The sequence below is a fragment of the Coffea eugenioides genome, chromosome 8, assembly GCF_003713205.1.
Source record: "Coffea eugenioides isolate CCC68of chromosome 8, Ceug_1.0, whole genome shotgun sequence".
Lineage (NCBI taxonomy): Eukaryota > Viridiplantae > Streptophyta > Magnoliopsida > Gentianales > Rubiaceae > Coffea > Coffea eugenioides.
Window position 1 is genome coordinate 4452647 of NC_040042.1, and position 21476 is coordinate 4474122.

At 34.4% G+C, this 21476-nt stretch overlaps 1 protein-coding gene across 1 annotated transcript; it reads left to right on the forward strand.

Annotated features, from left to right (window-relative positions):
• Positions 1-19842: 19842 nt before the first annotated feature.
• Positions 19843-21387, forward strand: LOC113781141 (transcription factor MYB41-like). The gene is made up of 2 exons (XM_027327003.1): positions 19843-20208; positions 20304-21387. The coding sequence occupies exons 1-2, from the start codon at positions 19955-19957 to the stop codon at positions 21031-21033; spliced, it is 984 nt and encodes a 327-aa protein (XP_027182804.1). The 5' UTR covers positions 19843-19954; the 3' UTR covers positions 21034-21387.
• Positions 21388-21476: the final 89 nt, after the last annotated feature.

Sequence of the window (21476 nt, forward strand, 5' to 3'; positions counted from 1 at the left end):
ACATAACAGACACCAAAATCTGTTCACAGAATCTGTTCCCAGAAGAGATATACAACAAATGTTATAGATTCATTCAGCAACTACAACATCACATCACCCATATCACATAACATTAATCTGGTGGTTGCCAAGAACTTCAACCCAAAATCTATTCCCAGAACATAGATTCACCAAATGTTCAGTTTCATTCAGCAACTACAAATATTCCAAAAGCTATTCTAACTACGACTAGGCCACTATTCTGGCAGGTAATTAAGCCTTCTTTGGCTTTTGATCTCTTTGGCCTTAACTTCCGCAGGACATCAGTAACAGTTGGAGCTCTGGCTCTTTTTACTGTTGCAGTGGTGCCATCAGCCCTGTTACCTCCATTCTTTGTAGTACTTCGAGTACCATTAGCTCCTTCACTAATTGGCTGTTGTTGAGTGGACGACTCAGCAATTGGTTGTGATTGAATGAATTCAGCTGCGCTTGCTTCAGGTGCCTATAAATGCCATTTAACATTGTTAAAACATACAGATGCTATAACAATGACATTTAAGCGTATAAGGAAAATTACCTTATAAAATTTGGAGTTAGGGTGAATGGAATTCTTGCACGTCCGTGAGTTATGCCGTGGCTGAAAACATCTCTTGCAATGTACCACAAGACCCTTTCTAGTTGATACTTGACCCTTCTTAGGCTCATCTTGCGCTCTTCGGCGTAGTTTCTTCGGTCTACCAGGCATTCTCCTAACCACATGGGGGTTTATGGCCTCTTCTTCGCAAGTTATCAAATAAATATCACTTGGAACAGGTGTGATAGTATGTGCATATGTTTTCAGATATTCAGCTCTAGTGTAGCAAGTATGCACATAATTTTTTATAGGTAATCTACACACTTTTATCGCAGTACATGCATGGGCACAAGGATAACCTGTTAATTGAAAATACCCACAGGTACATGTCTAGTTTTTCAAGTCTACTACTACACATTTTCTCACACCACAGTCAACCTCATACTTGTGACCCCCGTCCCAGGTCGCAACAAATGTCCTACTCAACCTCTGATTCTTGTCAATCTTTTCTGCTATATTAGGACAGATTTCTCCTTGAAACTTTTGCATTCCAGATCTCTTTGTTCGAATTCTCTGCATCAATCTTCTCCTTATCCATTCAAGCATCCCAATGGTAGGTAACTCTCTTGCTTCTAATATGTAGTTGTTGAATGACTCATTTAGATTGTTTACCAGAATGTCACATTTACTACATCCTGTAAAATGTGATCTACTCCAAAGAGTTGGTGGAATTCTGCTCAACCAGTCAGCAGCTTCTTTGTTTGCCTTTTCTAGTTCAATCCTTGCCACTTTCCATTCCTTTTCATTGCCAACACTTGCAGCAGCCCAAAACATGTCTTTCATTTCTTTTCCTTTGAACCTTTGGTTAAAATTCTGGTACATATGCCTCAAACAAAATCTATGTTCTGAATCTGGAAACACTTCATTGACGGCATGCACAAGCCCTTTCTGTTTATCTGAGATAAAGGTCTAAGGAATGTTATCTCTTCCCATGCCCAAATCAGCCATTAGCAACTCCAAAAACCATTTCCAGGAGTCATACCGCTCTACCTCTACCACTGCAATTGCTATTGGCACCATGTTATCGTTGCCATCTCTGCCAAGTGCTGACAATAATTGCCCACCAAATGCTGTCTTAAGAAAACAGCCATCTAGACCAATTATTGGTCTACAACCATCAAGGAAACCCTGCTTGCAGGCATGCAAGCAATAATATAACCTTTGAAATATACCTGTTGAACCATCAGGTGTTTGTCAATCTGAATTTTTATAGTACTTCCAGCATTTGTGTCTCGGACGGTGGCGGCATAACTCCAGAGTTTTTGATACTGCTCCATGTCCGTGCCAAGCATCATATCCTTTGCCTTACGCTTAGCTCTACCAACCTTAGCAATTGACACATTGATCATTAAATCTCTTCTGATGTCATTCTTCAACCCCATCAACTCAATTTTTGGATTATCCCTGATCTTATCTTGATATTTGCTGCTCAGATATGTGGCTGTTGCATGCTTATTTTGATATTCTCGAGCACACACATGCTCACCCTTCAGTGACTTTATTTGGAAGGTTGATTCATCTTGAATTGGTGTTGCCTGAATCCTCCAACTACAACCTTTTGCACAGTTGGCAATAATTTTCTTGGAGTAGTTTTTCACCCAAGTAACTTCATAACCCTCTCTTACTAGCCATTCACACAACACAGATCTAAACACTCTAAAATTAGTAAACTTTTGCCCCACTTTCAGCTCAAAGTGTGGCTTCCTAAACTCAACTTCAGGATTAAAGTCAAGGCAGTCATCTTCTTCTCCACTACCAGATCTAAATTTGTCTAGCAACTCTTCATCCGGAACCACAGGTTCTTGCCAATCCTCTTCAGTCACCTCAGCATTCCCTACCCTTTCGTCTTCTTCTCTCAAATCTGATTCTCTAAATGTTGCAGGTGGTTTTTCAATGTTTATAGCTTCATCTTTTGATAGCTTCTGAGATGAAACAGGTCCCTTTTCAATGCTTACATCTTCAACTTCTGATGGTCTTTGCTCTGAAACAGGTGGTGTAATTTGCTGAATCACATCAGACCCTCTATATTGTGAATTTTTACTGGCCCTTTTCTTTCTCACAGAACCCCTTTTAGGAGAACTTTTTTCATCTGACTTTCCAGCAAATGAGAATACATGCACTGGCAATTTTGAAGAAGCACTAGTGCCATCACCTTTTTTTATGTCTCCATCTGCCCCTGCCCCACCTTTTTTGTTGTAGTTGCTGTCTCCAACAGCATCTTTCTTTGGGCTAAAGATGTCTTCATCTTCTATTGTTTCCAACCCATCTTTTAACCATTCTGGCTCTTCATCATCTTCACATGCACCTGTCCCCGTAGTGTTAGTGACCCCACCATCTTCACATGCACCCGTATCATGGCCTTCATTTTTTATTCCATCACTGACCCCACCATCTTCTGGCTCCTTTTCAAATGGCTCATCCCCACTGCAAGCATAAATTAGCCTTTCCTTAGGCAAGTTCCAGTAGCACTGGTTCATTAATTCAATATCATTATTGTCTCTAATTGGGTGTAGACCACCTTCTAAATCCACATCTGGGACACAACCAAAGAGTTACTCTAGTTGCTCCTTCATCTACCTTTTTAAACATTCTACACAGACTCACTATCGATAACTGATTTTCGATTCTATCTTTGAAAATAGCCATATGGGTTCCTGTGTAGTGGAGCCTTGGCTTTTCTCTAAATCTTCCACCAAAATACATGTGTATGTCAACTTTGCCCTCGGATTTCTCCTCTGCTGCAGTATGATAAGCAATAAATGACATCAGATATTAGTAATTTGTCTTTGACAACTACACAAAAAACTAACATAACACAACCAGAACAAACAATTCATTGTAGGTGGGATTGGGGACCACATTGAACCACAACATGTCTCCATATAAGCCATATTAAGATAATTACAGATTACAGAAGCTGTCGTGCTTGACTAGTCATGGCATTTAACAGTAGTAATTGATCAATAGAAGTAATACTACACATTGATAGTATAAATTTAAGCCAAAAACACGGACTGTCAGACTCAAGAATTGAGTCTGACCAAAAAGAAGGGGTGACCAGATTAGGACATGAAACGCGTAGCCTTATCTTTGCCAAACAATTGAGGAATTGGAACCAAAGCTAGTAAACGAGGGACCTCTTCTATAAAGTTATCCCTTTTTAAGCTTTCAATAATTATCAAAACTTTAGCAATTTGAAAGGGACGCTTAAACTGTCTATCTATGCAGCTAGGTTTGCTGGGCATACATGAACAATCTTCATCTTCATTATGTAAATACATCAAAAATATTATCTTTGTTAAATAATGGCCTCCCAATTTAATCTGAAATCAGTAAATAACATTTTCGCTTCCACATCATACCCTAAAACCCGAATGGAAATAGATGAGAGATGATATACTAACCCATTTTTCTTCGATTTTTCACCGCAAATCTTCACTTCCTCCTATTTTCCGTCGATCTTGATATTTGATTGAAATAAGAATCAAATTTTTTGCTGAAAATTGGCTACAGAAGGGGCTGCAATTGGCTACAAAAGGGCTGCTTTTTCTTCGATTTTTCACCGCAGATCTTCACTTCCTCGTATTATCTGTCGATCTTGATATTTGATTGAAATAACAATCGAAATTTTTGCTGAAATTTGGCTACAAAAGAGGCTGCTCCATCTTCTCTCTAGGGTTTTTTATTTCTTTCTCTCTCTCTTCGTTGGTTTTGACAGAATGAAGAGCAAAATTACTTCTGCAATTGTCGCTTATATCAAAAGGGTATTTTCATCTTTTCACTCAGCTCCGTCTGTTTTAACGATTTCCGTCGAATTTTCACAATAATTCAAACCATGGGGTATCGACGTGTATGATATGAAACCAGAGGGGGTTTTTTTGTATGATAGCTATACCACAGGGAGCTTTTTTGTTGTTTACCCTAAATATAAATATATATGTATGCATGCATATATATTATTTTAATAGTAAAATTACAAATATATTCCTAATATTTTTATTATTTATTAAGGAAAATAAATATTTTATTCATTTTTAAAAAATAAAATAATTATTTTTAAGCTCAAGTTCAAGTACGACTAGGCTCGAATTTGAGATCGAACTTGAGCTCCAATTTTATATTAAAAGCTCTTGAGCTTGATTTCAAGTTCTAAGTTCTAACTTGATAAAATTGAGTCAAGACTCAACTCAATTTGACCAAAACTCGACTCGCCTCATTTAAAACCCTAGATAGACATACAAACGTAGATTAGATGAAAGAACGGAGAAGCAAGAGTCCGTACATATTACTATATTAGAGTTCAAACCCCTTCTGGAGTTTAGAGTTATAGATAAATTCAAACTCTATAAGACTATTATTACAAATAGAACTGAAATAGGTGTCATAATTTCCTCTAATTATTTATCTATTTTTGAAGTCTGTAGTTGCTTTTTCTTTTCTTTCATTTTTAATTGCTTATTCATAGGTATCTACATAACTATTTATACTTTTAATAACTGAAAAAATATATTCACTTATACATTAAGAATGCTGTACCGTGGTAATGTAGGCCACACAAAAATATTCTAACATTACTTACAAATCAGAAACTATTTAGGTCTTCAATTGTTTAAACAACTGATTCAAAATTCAAATATGTACTTACCCTCAATTAATTATTCTAAGTATTAGTCTAGATCACTATAACTATTGAATAAAATCGACATTGTATTGTACACTTGATCTTTAAAAATTCACTTCATATTACCCTACCCTTTAAACCTCTAATTTAAAGCATGGATAAACATGATCATCATTTAAAACCATGGAACTAAATTATGTTTGAGTAAAAATATATGTTTTCTTACATAGTATTTTCTACTGTATAGAATATCTTTCTTTATTGTTGGGATATCAAGTGTGAATCAATATCCCACATCGGAAAGGGAGATTGTTGGGATATCAAGTGTGAATCAATATCCCACATCGGAAAGAGATGAGTAGAATGAGGAACATATAAGTGGGAATGATCCATAGACCCAATGCCTTAAGGTTTTGGGTTGGATGTGGTGTCAAACCCATGGTTGTGGTTCCCATTATAACTCATGGTTAAATTCTTCCCGAGTTTGGCTCTCCCAGAGCCCAACATTTATTTATTCCCTTAACAAATTTGAAGAGCCACCATTAGCTAGATAAATTTCTTCTTCTTTCATTCTTAATTTACTTTGGTTAGGGGATGGCTATTGGGTGTTCCCAACCTAGATCTTTTCATCAAACTTTTAACCAAGAAGTGTTAGACCAGGTTTGATTAATCTAATCCATTCTCTTAAGCTAATTACTTTCACTTATAGGTTAATGATGGTTGTGGACTTACCATTTTCAAGCAAATCAGGTAAGGAACTCGGATGAACTTCAGCAAATCTCACCAATCTTCCTAACCACTGCCTTCGATCTATTGACAAAATGGGAGCGCTGATGTCAAGAGTGTTGATTAGAGCGGCATAAAGAACCTTGAGATAACTTTAGCGGAGGTCAAGCACTACGGAAATTCGGTGAAATTCTGCTTCTACTGTAAATTATTACTAATCAGGTAAATAGAATATTTTTGTGCCATAAAGCTATTGGTTGCATGGGAGTTGGTAGGATAATACGTAAATTGCATCCAAATACAAGGAACTGACGAGGCTGGAAGATGGTACCAGCTCGGGAGAAAAGGGTCAAGAAAAAAATTTGGGACTGGCATTCCTATCCATATTTGAAATTTGTCATTAAAAAAAAAGTGTCATGATTTCTCGAATTTGGGACAGGAACGGCTGCTTCTGCAATCATACCTGAACATTTCACTGTCTTAATTGGTCAAGAAAAAATTGTATGATTTAGATTACGAGCTGTACATCGATTTTAACATTGTACGTAAGACTCATAAAAGATGAATTAAATTTACATTATTTTCAAATTAATTTACATCCTAAACATATGCATTTACATTTTATCCAAATACATGAAACTGTCTGGACGGTTTTCACAGGTGACAGTTCCAACCTTTGATCTTGATTTCTCTCGTCACTGAGTTAGTGTTCGAATTCCATACGTAAATTTAACTTTGCCCACTCAACAACATGGCCAAGATTTTGACTCATATTGCCATTCAATTGGCATATGTGCTATCCAGGAGGCGACATTATTTGCACATCATTATCCATCCCTTTCTTTAACAATCAATCTTGTGATTTGAATTCTTCTCGACTTGTTCCTGATTGGCAAATAGGAGCATCTTGCTCACCCAATAACTATGTTCTTTCACCTAATTATTATTTTGTTCCAAAACCGAGTATATTGATAAGAATTCAATTGTTTTCTGAAAATCAAAGCACTCTGTGTTTCCTTTTTTTATTAATTGGAAAGTCAATGATAACTATATGACCTTCTCCATGTCGACCAGGATCCTATATATGTTTATGGTCGCTTTAACTATAATTTTTATAGTAGGGCAAAATAAAATTACCCTTTTTTGTTTGCACAAAAAAAAAAATTCACATACAGTGAAAATAATTTCTAGCATATAAAAATATGCAGAAAGATGAGAAGAATAATCACACAAAAAATATTTAACAATTTTGTTAACTCGAATTTCAACAATAAAACTCATAAATAATAATTTTAGAGACTTTCCTCTGTTCTCACAATTCAACTCTTCAAGTAATGTTCCAACACAACTAGTATGTATAGATTAATCAACCAAAACCAAGACTAATTAAGTTGGACAACTAACTCAAACATCACCACCGACTTTGTTTAAGCCTACGACTCTTGGAAACCTTCCTCTGGGCTTAAGTTAATGAACTTGAAACTCGAGATCAACTAGAGCTATTGACTAAGATGCAAACATAAAAACTAGCAAAATCTAAGAAAGACTCAAATAGTGCTATATTCCTATGTGGCACCAATTTATAAATAATGTAAAACTTACACAAAAAAAAATAGTTAAGACTACAAAGTTATAACTTATATAATTTATTAAAATTGGTTTGAAAAATGCTTCTAACATTTTCTCATTGTGGATTAAGCTGGCAAAGCTACACACAATTTCCTTGGATGATGACAGTTTTAAGATTTTAAGTGTCACAGGGGCCGGCCATCAATTCTATGATTATATGAATGTCTGCTAAATGAAAGCTGCTTCTATTTCTCTTTGGGTGGTTAGGAAATCAGTTGATACTATTTGACCAACCATTTCCAACTTTGATTGTCAAACTATTATTTATTTCTGATGGGGCAGAATCTTGACCATCCATAGGGAATGTGATGGGGTTTTCCCCTATGCACATTTTGTCATATTAAACTGAAATATCTTGTGCTTTTTCATTTTTATTTCATGGTACAATAATATCCGTTCATATTTCGAATGGCTAAAGCTAAAATAATTTTACCACAAAATGACAACTACCCACTCTGATAATAATTACTTCCTTTAATTTTTTGTTAATTTTTTGGGTCAGTTTTCTCCAAAGCATGCTTCACAGCTACTCATTCGTCTTAACCAAATAGTAGAATCTCTCTCTTTTATTGGCTAAACTTGACAATAAACGTTTTCTTATTAAGGAGGACGCCAATCCCCAATTGCTTAGTGCTAAGAATTTGTTCAAAACCTTCCCCGAGTTTATAACAATAAATTTGTTTCATTTACGCAGGTGATTAACTTGAAAAGAAAGAAGAACGAGCTATTTTGTATTCAGCTCAAGTGTTAAAAAAAAAAATTTTTTTAAAGCTCAAAAAAAGAAAAAAGAACTTAGTAGTTCAATGTGTTAGTAAGATTTTTTTTCTTTACTTTTTGACCTTTGTGAGAGAGGATCTAAGTGCTGTTAGATTTGTTTCCCTAAAGAAAACCCAATAGTGAGATTATATACATTTAAGTCTTAATCCCGGTAGACAATACAAATCAATATTCAAAGAGCAGTTGGTGATATGTTTAAAGAATTCTGCTGAGAAATAATAAAGGTGCAATGCATCATCCGGAGTAATTAATGAAGCAATTAAACTAACCAAGGCATTCGAACATGTTACCAAATAAAGCCATAGTAGTCGAAATGAAACATTTCTTTTTGGTATGATGCAATCACCGGATTAATATGAACTGAAAATGTTTAACTGCGAAAGAATTTTTTTAAACTGCCAAACCAAATGAAGATCAAATTGATATAGCGATTGTCTACTTCATTCTCTTTTGGTTTTATGGAGGCAAAAGGTTTTCGCTTCATTGGAGAAGGAACCGCATGGATTTTGTAGCTGATGGCATATGTTATAGCGTAGGATGAAACATTGAACCTATGCAAATTAGCAGATAAGTAATGCACCTTTATCAAATTTCAAAAATAATAAGAAGAGAAATTACGACTAAATGTGGGGCTAATAGACAGGGAGTTTAATTCCTGCACGGCAGACCAGGAATCGACCCTGACTGCCAGGTTTGGGGTAGGGAAGGACTAGGGGAAGGGTTAAAAAGAAAAAGAAAAAAAAAAGAGTCATACTTAAAAATAGTGAAAAAAAAGTAATGCTTTTAAGTGTTTGAAGTAACAGTAATTAAGCTTAAACTATGACTATCATTATATAACCTGCTGTTCTATCTTCTTTCAGATAAATAGTTGGGTTAAGAAATCTTCTTCCTACTTGAGAGAGTAGTTGGATATTTGACCTTAAGTTGGAAGCAAGACTTTCAATTCAGAAGTACTATTCCTCCTTTGTAAACTTTTACAGAAGTACTATCATCCTCAATTCCCTCAAACCACCCCACTTTCTCCAAAATAAAGTAAATAAATAAACCTTAGGTATTTTCAGCTTCATACTAAACCTGTTTCAGGGCAAATTTTTTCCATTCTACACCAACATTTTATCAGTAACTTTTTCTGAATTTCATAGAAACTGAGGCACTCTCGCACCAAACTATTAATGTACTATTTGGCATATTGTTGAACAAAACAACATTAGTAATCTCCTGGCTAGCTTGCCATATCCATACGTGACTAAAAGGAAGAATTATTTTTAAAGTGTGATTTACTTGAAGTTGCTTCAAGGTAAAATGGTAAATTCTCGATATTAGTAGTTTCAATACCTAATCCAATTTGGAAAATCGATCGATTCAATTACTGAAATCCAATATAGGCACCTTTTGCTTCTCTAGCTTTGTGGACATAATTTTGAATTCCGGATCCTTCTTTTTTTTTTTTTTTTTGTCGTGGACTGAATCTTTTATTTTTAAAATCTTTAGAAGCAGAATCATAAATGTAGCAAAAAGCTCAGCAAGCAAAAAATTATTTTCTTAGAACTCTCCTTGTTGTCAGGCTCAGAAGGATTCGAATCTTAGATCTGACGGTCGGTGGTGGAAAGGGAATGGGAAAGGATAGGGATGGGAAGTAAAAAAAAAAGCAAGAAATTATTTTGCTCTTGCAAGCCATTTTCTTAACGCTCATTGACCACCAGGATAAGTGACGTCCTATTTCTCTTGTCATTTTGCTTAACTTTAATTTTTAGTTAGAAGATGTCCGATGAAATTGAGGAGCACAAGTAACCCCACCTTATAATCTTTATAAACTTCTAAACCAAGACACTGTGCCTTAAATGTGGATTATGTCTTCAAGTTTGGAACAGAAGCATAATAAATATCAACTAAGTAGTATTTAAGATGATTTGTTGGCTGATTCTAACTTAATTTAATAAACATGTACTGGGCTGATTCTCACTACTTTAATAATGACACAAAATGTACCCGGATTCACACTAGATCTATCCATAGTTTAATTACTAACGATAATCAACTTAATTAATCTATTATTAGCCTCTTGTCACAACTAAATGATACTACACTGCCCAATAAATTTTGTGAATGAACTTTTTAAAGTTTGACGTGCGCGGGGTATACATATAACATTTAGCTCATCCACAATCAAGTTTTACATTTATAATTCCTAAATACCTCACACGCGATTTATCGCAAGTATACGAATCGTGAGCGAGTATAGGGTATTAAGGGTCGATCCCACAAGGAAGATTGCAATTACCGGTGTTTTTCGAATTCCTTTATTATTTAGACTATAAGCATGAAGTAAAAGTAATAAAATTAACACTAGAAAGCTCCTAGAGGTATGGAATTCCTTACTACTCTTGCAAATGAGATTACTGATTAAGTGAATGCTATTATCTTGACTGGTTATGGCGTAATTTCCTAATGTATGTGAAACCTACTCTTGTAGTGAATCAACTATACTTGTAGCTAAACCATACCTACTCTCGTGGTTATGATATTAATTACAAGCTCATTTATTCTATGAAATTACATGAAACAAGTCACTAAAGCCACATAGGTGCACCTCTACTCTCGTAAGTGTACTCCCTAGGCTTATCACTTCTTTGAACTAATGTTAAATTTCAATTTTCATTGCAAACTTAACACCTTAAGATTATCATAATTAATGGCCAGTTAATCATGATTAGATAACCAAAAGTGATAAATAACTTGCTCAAAATAATATCACCAAGTAGTCAAGTAAACATCACAAACAAAATATAGCAAGTTTAACCATAACTCTAGGCATAAACTTTAACTAAACATAATAAAAACACAAAGCCAACTTGTATTATAATTAAACATGAAATCCAATACAAGAGAGAAAGTAGTAGAAGAGATATCACCCTTGTCACATGAGATCAACCTCTTCATCTTTGCTCCTCAATCTTCATCCAAATCTAACTACAAATACAAGATGAATAAACTACACTAACTGCTCTATGCTAATGAACTAAGAAAAACTAGTGAAGACTACATTTTTGTGGAGTTTCTCTAGCCTACCAAAGTTATCAAAATGGTTCTCCAAGGCAGCTATTTATAGAGAAATTTCTTGCAAGAAACAAGGTGTTAAATCGTGTCTTGAGCCCATAAACAAGCTAGAATGAGTTGTAAAGCTTCTTTTGCAGCTGTCTTGGGCTATTTCCATCGATATTCTTGTAGGAAAAATGGACCAAAAAGTTTGTGTGAGTAAAACACAATTTTCTGAGCAAGTTGCAGCTGCAATTGAGGAATACGCGACTTGAGAAAACGCGGATTCATGCAACGTTTTCACTGAGCCACGTTTTCACTTCTGTGCATTTGATATTACTTCAACTGCTATTTGCTCGATAATGGAGGCCGAACTAGCTCTTGTGTAAAACATAGAAGTTGTAGCCCTTTGAGTTAGCTTTCCAATGCCTTAAGAATCATCCCATTTGGTGCTCTTTAGACCGAGATATGACCAAAATACTAAAGACTGGTCAGAGCTCTATTTTCAACTTTGGACAGCTGAGTTGAATTTCGGTATTTCAACTTTTGGACTATGAAAACGGCTGAATTGGACTTTGATGTCTTCATACCAAATGTAGATACATCTCTTAGTTTCAAAATGGTATAAAAATCATTTCAATCCAACATATGTAGCCCAAGATATAGCCAAAATACCAACAGATGCCAAAGCTGACTTTTGTTTGATTCTTTTGTCCTCAAATTGCATTTTTCCTTTTACACTTCATATTTTATTTTCATCACTCTAAATCATCATCAATCATCCAAATATCTTCTCAATGGTCTCCATTTGATGATTGAATCATTAAACCTGTAAAATATGAAATTTTTACCATAAAAATCCATAGAAATGCAATTTTCACACTTTAACCACAAAATGCATATTTTCACTAGAATCTTAGTTAATTATTTATAAAACTAAATAAAACACACCAAAACTAACCAATAAAGCACACTAAAAATACGTAAAATATACTCTTATCAAAGTTGATATACAGCTAATATGTGGCATACATAAAAACTCGAGCTAAAAACTTTCCCTTAGATAATGGGGCGAAAACGAACGAAATACAAAAAAAAAAAAAAAAAAAAGCTGCAAGAATTAGGTGGATTTGTTCAAAATACTGCTTGCAATTTTGTAAAATATTTTTTGCCATAATGGGAGTTATTTAGATATTCAACAGTTTAATTATATGGAGAAGCAAACCGACGTTGATATCCGAAAACCATCACGTTGCATGGTAATACCTGAGCTTTGCCCCTGCAGCATTAAAAAATTAGAGCCAAAACTAGATTACAGACAAATTGGTCAAACTACGTAACTCTTAATCAAATAAACAGTAGTCATTGTTAAAATTAATTTTTAATTTCAAGAGCTTCTGTTACAGTAGTCAAATCTGCAGATATATTGTTTCAAGTATCATTGTCGGGCCACAAGTTTTTCTAATTGTTTGAATATGCTAATTGGTCCTCCCCCTTTCATGAGAATCCATTACGTATTGCAGATCTTATATTGGGGAATCCATTACGTATTGCAGATCATTTTTCCTTATTTAACCTAAAATTACTGCATACATCAGTAACATCACACCTTAGAGCAATCAGTGAGGTATTGTTTTCATACGGTATGGATCAACTGTGGGATATATATTTCGTAGAGGTGGCAATTTGTCCCAAGTCCCAATGGGTTACCCATGCCCATTGAGACTTTGGGCGGGATGGGTATTGGAATTTGATATTGGGTTTAAAATGGGACAAATCCCAATTGTACCCATTAATTGATGGGAAATTTTGGAAAATACTTGGGTACCCATTGGGCTCAAATAGCAAGGGCTCCGTTTGGATTAACTATTTTTGGGGGTTGTTTTTGAAATATTTTATTGTAGTAGTGTATATGAAAAATTTGTACTATAAAATTTTTTTGAAATATTTGATATACTAATATGGATGGGATGTTTTTTGAGTTATTGTATATCACTGTAACATTGTATTTGAAAAACTTATTTTTTGAAAAAATAGCCAATCCAAACGGAGTCTTAGATTCAAAAATTATTTTTAACAATTTTTATAGTCATGATTGTATATCTATCTTTTCCTTTATTTGTTAATCCAATTTTTGGTGATAATCCTGAGTATAAAGCACTTGCATGTTTATTTAATAAAACTAAAAGAAATTTAATAAATCAAAATATTAAAATTATATTAAAAAAATAAAAAATAAATTAAAGGAAAAAAATATGTAGAAAATAGATTTGGGTATTGGGCGGGATCAATCTAAACCCATCCCAAAGTGATCCCGCCCAAGTTAGTCCCAAAACATATATGGGTAAGGTTGGGCCCAAACCCATATGACTCGGTTCCATCTTAAACCCAAGCAAATCCCGCCTATCCCGCCCATTTTGCCACCTCTAATATTTCGGTTCTAATGGTATAAATGTGTGTGAAAGCAAAAAGATTGCTTTTCTCTTTTCTTGAAAAAAAAAGAGAAAAAATTCTGAAATTAGAAAAGCAGGAAAACATTTATTTTAGTGCTCATTGTAAACTGAAAGCTTGGTTGGTGAGGGAGTATAAACAATACACAGCAGTCAATTCAAGTAAGCAGTTAGAAACATTTCATTTCCAAATGAATTAATCAAGACAAAATGCAAGAAGACGTGAATCTATTAGGAGATGACGAAACTGATGACATTTTCCATGATGTGACTTTAAGGATTAAAGATGATTGTGGAATAAAATAAACGGTTTGTCTAACGGGTGCACTCTCGTTAAAATGTATTTCATGTGTTATATTTTTAAAAATATAAAATTAATTAGAGAAAAAATAAATAAATATAAGAGAGGGTAAGCAAGATTAAATAGAGAAAATATATAAATATAAGAGAAAATAATAATTGTTAGTATACATATACATATGATTGGTTAGATGAATATTAGGTGTGTTAACGAATGCCCTATAAGCATCCGTTAGAAAAACTCTAAAATAAAATACGAGCAGTCAAGCTAGTCATTCGATTATTGACCTGAATGTAGTATATTAGCCACAGTTACTAAATCCAACTCCGCAAGAAACCTAGCAAAAGGTTCGGATGGATGGGTCACTAGTTTTGTCAATGATTTAATGATTGAATCAGTCGACTTATATCCAAAGCACAGCAACAATAGATTAGCTGATTTGCAAGGAAAAGATATCCATCTATAACTCTGTTTGTTGTTTTCTATAAATACTAGCAACGATTTGATACAGTATTACAGTATATTGCACTAGACATGTAAAAATTGCACAGAGAAAAACCAAAAAATGAACAAAAAAATATCCATACCTAAATCACTCCATTTACTTTTCTTTCTCTGGTTGGCACTGGTATGAGTTGGAGATTGAGATCATGACACCAATTGAGTTCGAAGAGATTGATATCATTTGGAATAGGTTGGAGATTTATTTACAATTTTCGCAGATCTGGTGTATATGTAAATCTTTCAAATTTGTTGTTTTTATGATATTCGACGATTATTTTTCTATCATTAGTGCAGATTTATGAATGAAATGATATTTTTTATTCAAAGAAAAGAAAAAGAAAAAGATTAATGATGATTATAGGACTTACCATTATTCAAGCGACTCAGGTAAGGAACCCGGATGACCTCCCAGCAAATCTGACCCAACTTCCTAACCACCCATTTCGATCTATTGACAAAATCGTAGTAGTGATGTCAACTGTGTTGATTAAGGGGCATAAAGAACCTTTTATGGAAGTCAAGGATAAGGACTACGGAAATTCAGTGAAATTCTGCTTCAACTGTAAATTATTTTTTTTTTTGTGGTAAAAGTTTTCGGCTGCATGGAAACTGGTAGGGTAATACGTAAATTGCATTCAACCACAAGAAACTGACGAGGCAGTGAGAAACATTACCAACAACTCAGGTGACAAGGGTCATGATTTTGACTCGTATTGCCTTTGAATTGGCATATGTGCTTTGCTAGGAGGTAACATATTATTTGCACATCATTTTTATCCTTTTTTTTTGACAATTTTTTTTTATGGTTTGAGTTCTTCACTCAATATCTATTCTTTCCATTTTTTGATTAATTAGAAGGTCAATGTTAATTATATATGGTGGTCGTTTTAACTATACTTTTTTTTTTGTACCCCCCAAAAATAAAAACTACCCTTTTCTCATAGTGGAAATATAACAAATAAGCGGGCAAAAGTTGGCACAATCTCTCTGAATGGCGGCTGATTTAATGTTACAAGGGTCATTATATGACTGCCTGCTTAACTTGTAGCTGTTTCTTTTCTCTTTGGGTGGTTAGGAAATCAGTTGATACTATTTGACCAATCATTTGATACTTTTCAAACTACTTTCTGTAGCTGATGTGGCAGAATATTTACCATTTATAGGGAATGTGATGATTTCCAATTTAATAGTTTAATTTCTCGATTTAAGTGGATACAATAATTAATAATTTACCTTAACTTTGTTGGGTCACCCGTGGAAAATAGTTCTTGGACATGGTAACTTAATTTAGTAAGTACGCACCAAAAGGCGAACCATATAAGATGATTTCCAGGCTGATTCTCATTACTTTAATAATGACATACACACGAATTCACGCTAGATCTCTACTTAATTCAAGTACAAACGACAATCAACTTAATATATCTCTATTATTAGCCCCCTGTCACAACTAAATGGTACTACATTGCCCAATAGAGTTTATAATGAACTTTTAAAGTTAAGGCAAATTACACTTTACCCCCTGTGATTTAGTATTTTATTACATAATCTCCCTATAATTTCAAAAGCTATACATAACCCCCTTATGGTTTGAATTAAAGCGTCAAAGTGATGGAATTTACAATCTATAACGGAGTCAACTAAAATGTCAAAAATACCCTTATGTAAAGTTAAAAATTATTTATTAACCATAGGGCGGTTATGTATATATATTGAAAATCATAAGGAGATTATATGGTAAAGAACTAAATCATAAGAGGGTAATATGGTAAAATATAGAACCACACAAAATTAGAGTGTCATGCATATTACGTTTATATATTTTGGTCACTTAAGCCATTTTACTTTTTAAACAAGGGTAGTTTTGACATTTTTAAAGGTTCCATTACGGATGATCATTTTCATCACTTTAACACTTTAATCCAAACTATGAGAGGGTTATATATAGCTTTTAAAACTAGATGGAGGTTATATAAAAATTAGTTATATCACAGGGGAATAAAGTGTAATTTGCCCTTAAAGTTAATATATAGTTACTTTATATCACTGCTTTGGGATCGAAACTTGAGATTTTAATTTTAACATTTGAACATGGTATAATAGAGTTTCTTAAATCTTAGCGGGCAAAGTCTATTTGTTAGAAGGCTATCAAAAAATTTTCTAATTTTTCAAAGAGGTATTTAAGAATTTTTAGAGTCTAGGTTGGGTGGCTACCCCATTTGGTACCCCTACCACCTGCATCCACCAGTGTTATATATGTCATGCATAAAATCTTGGCGGGTGTGCTTTGAATTTTTGGATGGCTCCGTTGTAGAGGGACCAAATCTGTAAAAAAAAATTTGAAAGGATATTTGTTCGCAATTTTGTAAAGTTCCAAGATAAGAGGGCAAAATATTTCGCATAATTGAAGTCATTTCTAATAGTTAAATGGACACTCACCAATTTAATTACAAAAACAAGCGAACTTGGCCATGCAGATACATGCATATGAAAGATGCTAGATATCCCAGAACCATCACGTTGCATGGTAATGCTTTTGCTTTGTCCTTACACTATTGGAAAAAAATCAGAGACAATACTAGATCCCAGAAGAATTGGTCATATTACGCAAATCTTCAAAAGAAGTCTTGGTAAAAATAATTTTAAAAAAAAAAAAATTGCAAGAGGTTCTGATCTGTTATAGCAGTCAAAGCAGCAGATCTATACTGTACATATAATTAATGTTTTGTTCACTTAAATAGTCTACCAGAGAATGGTTAAATTAAAATTCATTATTTCAAGCATCACTGTCAAGACACAGTTTTCTAAATATGCTTTGAATATGCTAATTGCTCGTTTCCCGTTCATGAGAATCCAATACGTATTTGCAGATCTCATGCTGGGGGATAAAGATAATGAAAATTACAAATTGAGTTGGTTATCCACCAATTACAAAGACACCCTACATCTATTTCATACCACAAAGGCAAGTTTGGTATGGTCTCATGGTCTCAATTTTATAGTGGCATAAATAATTTGAGAAATACATATACCTATCCAGGTGTGTCCATGCATACTAGACGTGAGATAGAGCAATAGAATGTGGTAATATTTTCATCCAATTTTGTAGATTAAAAGTGTTTTTTTTTTCCTCTTTCAAAGAAAGAAAAGGATTAAAAGGGAGAAAAAAGAAAAGAAAAACATTTATTTTAGTGTTCATTGTAAACCAAAAGAGCTTTGTTGGGGAGAGAAGTTCAACAATTCATCGCAGCTAGCCACATTCAAATAGGCAGTTAGAAACCTGTCATTTTGCAATGAAATTAATCAAGCCTGAATGCGTGAAGATGTGAAACTGGTAATGAAATGACAAATTGATAACATTTTCGATGATGTGATAGTGAGGATTAAAGATGCATGATTTTGGAAAAAAATAAAAATACGAGCAGCAGCCAAGCTAATCATTTGATTATTGATGTTGAATGTAGTATATTAGCTGTCATAACTCAAAACAAGAAGAGAGAAGCTAATAAATGGAAATAATCAATTTGTATAAGAGGACTGACATTATTTCCATTTTATTTACACGCACTGACTTGCTTGCATCATCAACACATTTTTGAATCTGTTTTTTATCTCACATGCATTATATCGAAAAAGTGCTACAGTATTTTTTTTACAAAATTATCTCAAATAATTTACTATCCAAACACACTCAATATTATTAATGTTAACGTTTTCAGAAAAAAAAAAAAACAAAGACTAGTTGCATTATTGTTGGAATCTCATAAAAGAATTACTATTCAAGAATATTTATGACCGAAGATATAAAACCTTGTAGATTTGAGGTCAATAAAAATGTGTGAACTCATTAAAATGAAGTCTTTGCTATGTTAGCTAAACCGTATGGAGCAAGTAATTGGCAAAGTCCTTTTCCTTTGGATTGAGAAATTTAATGAAGAATTTGAAAAATCCATCAACATCACTCTAGTTGTTTGGATTGAATAAGAAATATATGGACTTGTAATTTACCCAATTATATATCTAAATGTATTTTAAAAACTAAATCAATTAGTGAGTCACATCACATATTCAAATATTTCCTAAATAATCTACACAATTAGAGAAATTGAAAAGAATTTCAAACACAGCCTAAATTGCCAAAGTCGTTTAGATAATTGGTAAGGTCGTCGTGCTATTTCTTATTTTCCATTTATTCTCTTCGGTCGTCGAAATCGATAAAACCCATGTAAAAGTAGCATGCAACTTCCGCGCACCGCAGACTCATTTATTATCTCTAGTCATTGTAACATTTTCCACCCCGCGTAAAAGCTGGAAAATTATATCAATGGTGATTACTGTGAAATTTCAAGTAGTAGTAAAACTTGTACTAAAAAATAGGGATTTTTCAGGAAACTATCTAGAATAGAAGTAGATATATATGCTTGAACTCTCGACTTTTTAAAATGAGATTATCTTCAATATGGCAAATTTGCAGAGTAAACAATGAGCAATTAATGAAAGAGTGTGCTGATTAATAAAATTAGGGGCTGGCATCCCCACCCTGTGCATAGGGTTGCCGTTAAAAAAAAAAATTAATGAAAGAGTGAAGTGCACCAATGGTCAACAAACCAATTCAAAAATTTGGTTAAATGAAGCAGATTAAACGAACTAGAAATAATGCAAGGGCAGATTGACCCCCAAAAAAAAAAGGGTTGAGAAAAGTGATATTTTGCAATATTTTAGTAATTTTGCCTTGATGAAAATATTATACTATCAGATATCAATCCTACTATAACGCAAATACTACTATGTACTCAAATAATCTCAGTAGTGGCTCATTATTTCTTTTGGTCATCCATGCTAAGAAGTTTCATCCTTCAAACTTTGTGGAAAAAGTTAAAAAAGTAGTCATGATGGATACCTTTCAACATACGTGTTCTGAGGAACAGTCACAGTGCAAGTTCTACCCCTACCCCCCACAATGCAAGCAACAGTCACCACCTAAACCTTATTTTAATTTCTGCATCCAATTGGTGGTGAGGAGCCTAGCTCTTCCTTTACAAAGAAAAAAGGGTTGCTAGAAGACTTGTTTCTGTTTTTAACTTCAGTTTGGAAGCAACATTTAAAATAATCGAGTAAAGATTTTGACCTTCTCATGAGAAAAATGTCTTCCACTTAATCATTAAAAAAAAAAAATCATGTTCTCTCTCTTTAAATCTTCATATGTACAACTATGAGCTGTCCCGGTTTACCTATACATTCAGTCAATATATCTCCTATTCTTCTTTGCTTTTGTCTCTGTCTTTCATCCTCGCAGCATGGTGAGGCCTCCAGAAAAAGGTGTAAAGAAAGGGCCATGGTCGATTGAGGAAGACCAAAGGTTGGTTGAATATATTGAAAAGCATGGCCAGGGGAACTGGCAGGCTCTTCCCAAGCAAGCAGGCTTGAATAGGTGCGGCAAGAGTTGCAGGCTAAGATGGACAAATTATCTGAGGCCTGGTATTAAGAGAGGAGGCTTCTCGGCTGAAGAAGAAGCAGCTATCATAGCCCTCCATAAGCAACTGGGAAACAAGTAATTTATCTTCTTTCACTTTCTGTCATTTTATTTTTATCAATGATGAAAAACTTCTGCACTCAACCTTCGTCTTATTTAACATGTGGTTTTAGGTGGTCAAGAATTGCAGCTCACCTTCCTAGACGAACTGACAACGAAATCAAGAATTTTTGGAACACGCATTTGAAGAAGAAGCTGCTAAGGAGGGGCATTGACCCGACAACTCACAAGCCAATTCCTGATTTTAGTCTTCTTAATCTTTCTCAGGCTCAGCTCTTATCAGTTTCTGATCTGTACAATTTCATCAATCCTTTGGATGCTGCTCTTAACTTACAGGCAAATGCTAATGACTTGATCAAGTTCCAACTCCTCAAAAACATGATGCAAGCTATAAATCCAAATCCTCTTCCATATATTCAGGGAAACACCAACTTGGCAGATCTTATCCAACTTAACCGGCTTTTCGACGGCACAAACACCGACTTCACCGTTGACCCCTTACAAGCACAGTCCATGAATACAAGTTTCTGCAATATTTCTCCACTACTGAATCAACAACAGACTTCCACTTCACATTCTTTGCCATGCTTAGATGGTCAAATCACTCCAGGTCCAATTCTTGGTGACGGCTTTAATGTCTCCAGCAACATGTATAACTCGGAATATTCTCTCCCGTCATTAGTTTCAGCGACACCTGAGAGTTCCATCATCAACCCGTTTGAAAGCTTCAAACACAGTTCTATACCCGCAGAAGCACCTGAGCAGTCCAATGTCTTCGATGATTGGAATAGTCTCGTGAACGATGAAGCCAGCAGTTCGTTCTGGAAAGACGTTTTAGGATGAGATTTCTACCCACTTCTCAAACTGAAGGTTTCAGTATATAAACATTCCACTAGGTAGTAGTAGAAATTATGCATGTCAGATAAAGTTTTCTCCTGTTTCCATTTTGCTGTTGGAAACTCTGTCGGGAGCAGAACCACCGGGCAGGGTGGCCGAGAATCATTCCACTTTTTACTTTAGCTCAGAGGAACCAAAATCTTGTCAAAATCCTACATATTTATGGAGTCATCTCCAAATTGAAGCAGTATCATGCCACCAGGCATCGTCTTTGGCACCTTTAGGTGGGTCTGCCATGTACAAATATAGCTGACTACTTCGTGTATATCATTGTTCATTAATAATATAAATTGGTCTATCGAAATCTTGTTCCTTATAGAAAGTGTTTAATACACTCTTCATCTTCTTTCAGGGCAGTCTTGAAACTTCATGAATATTTAAGCATGAAA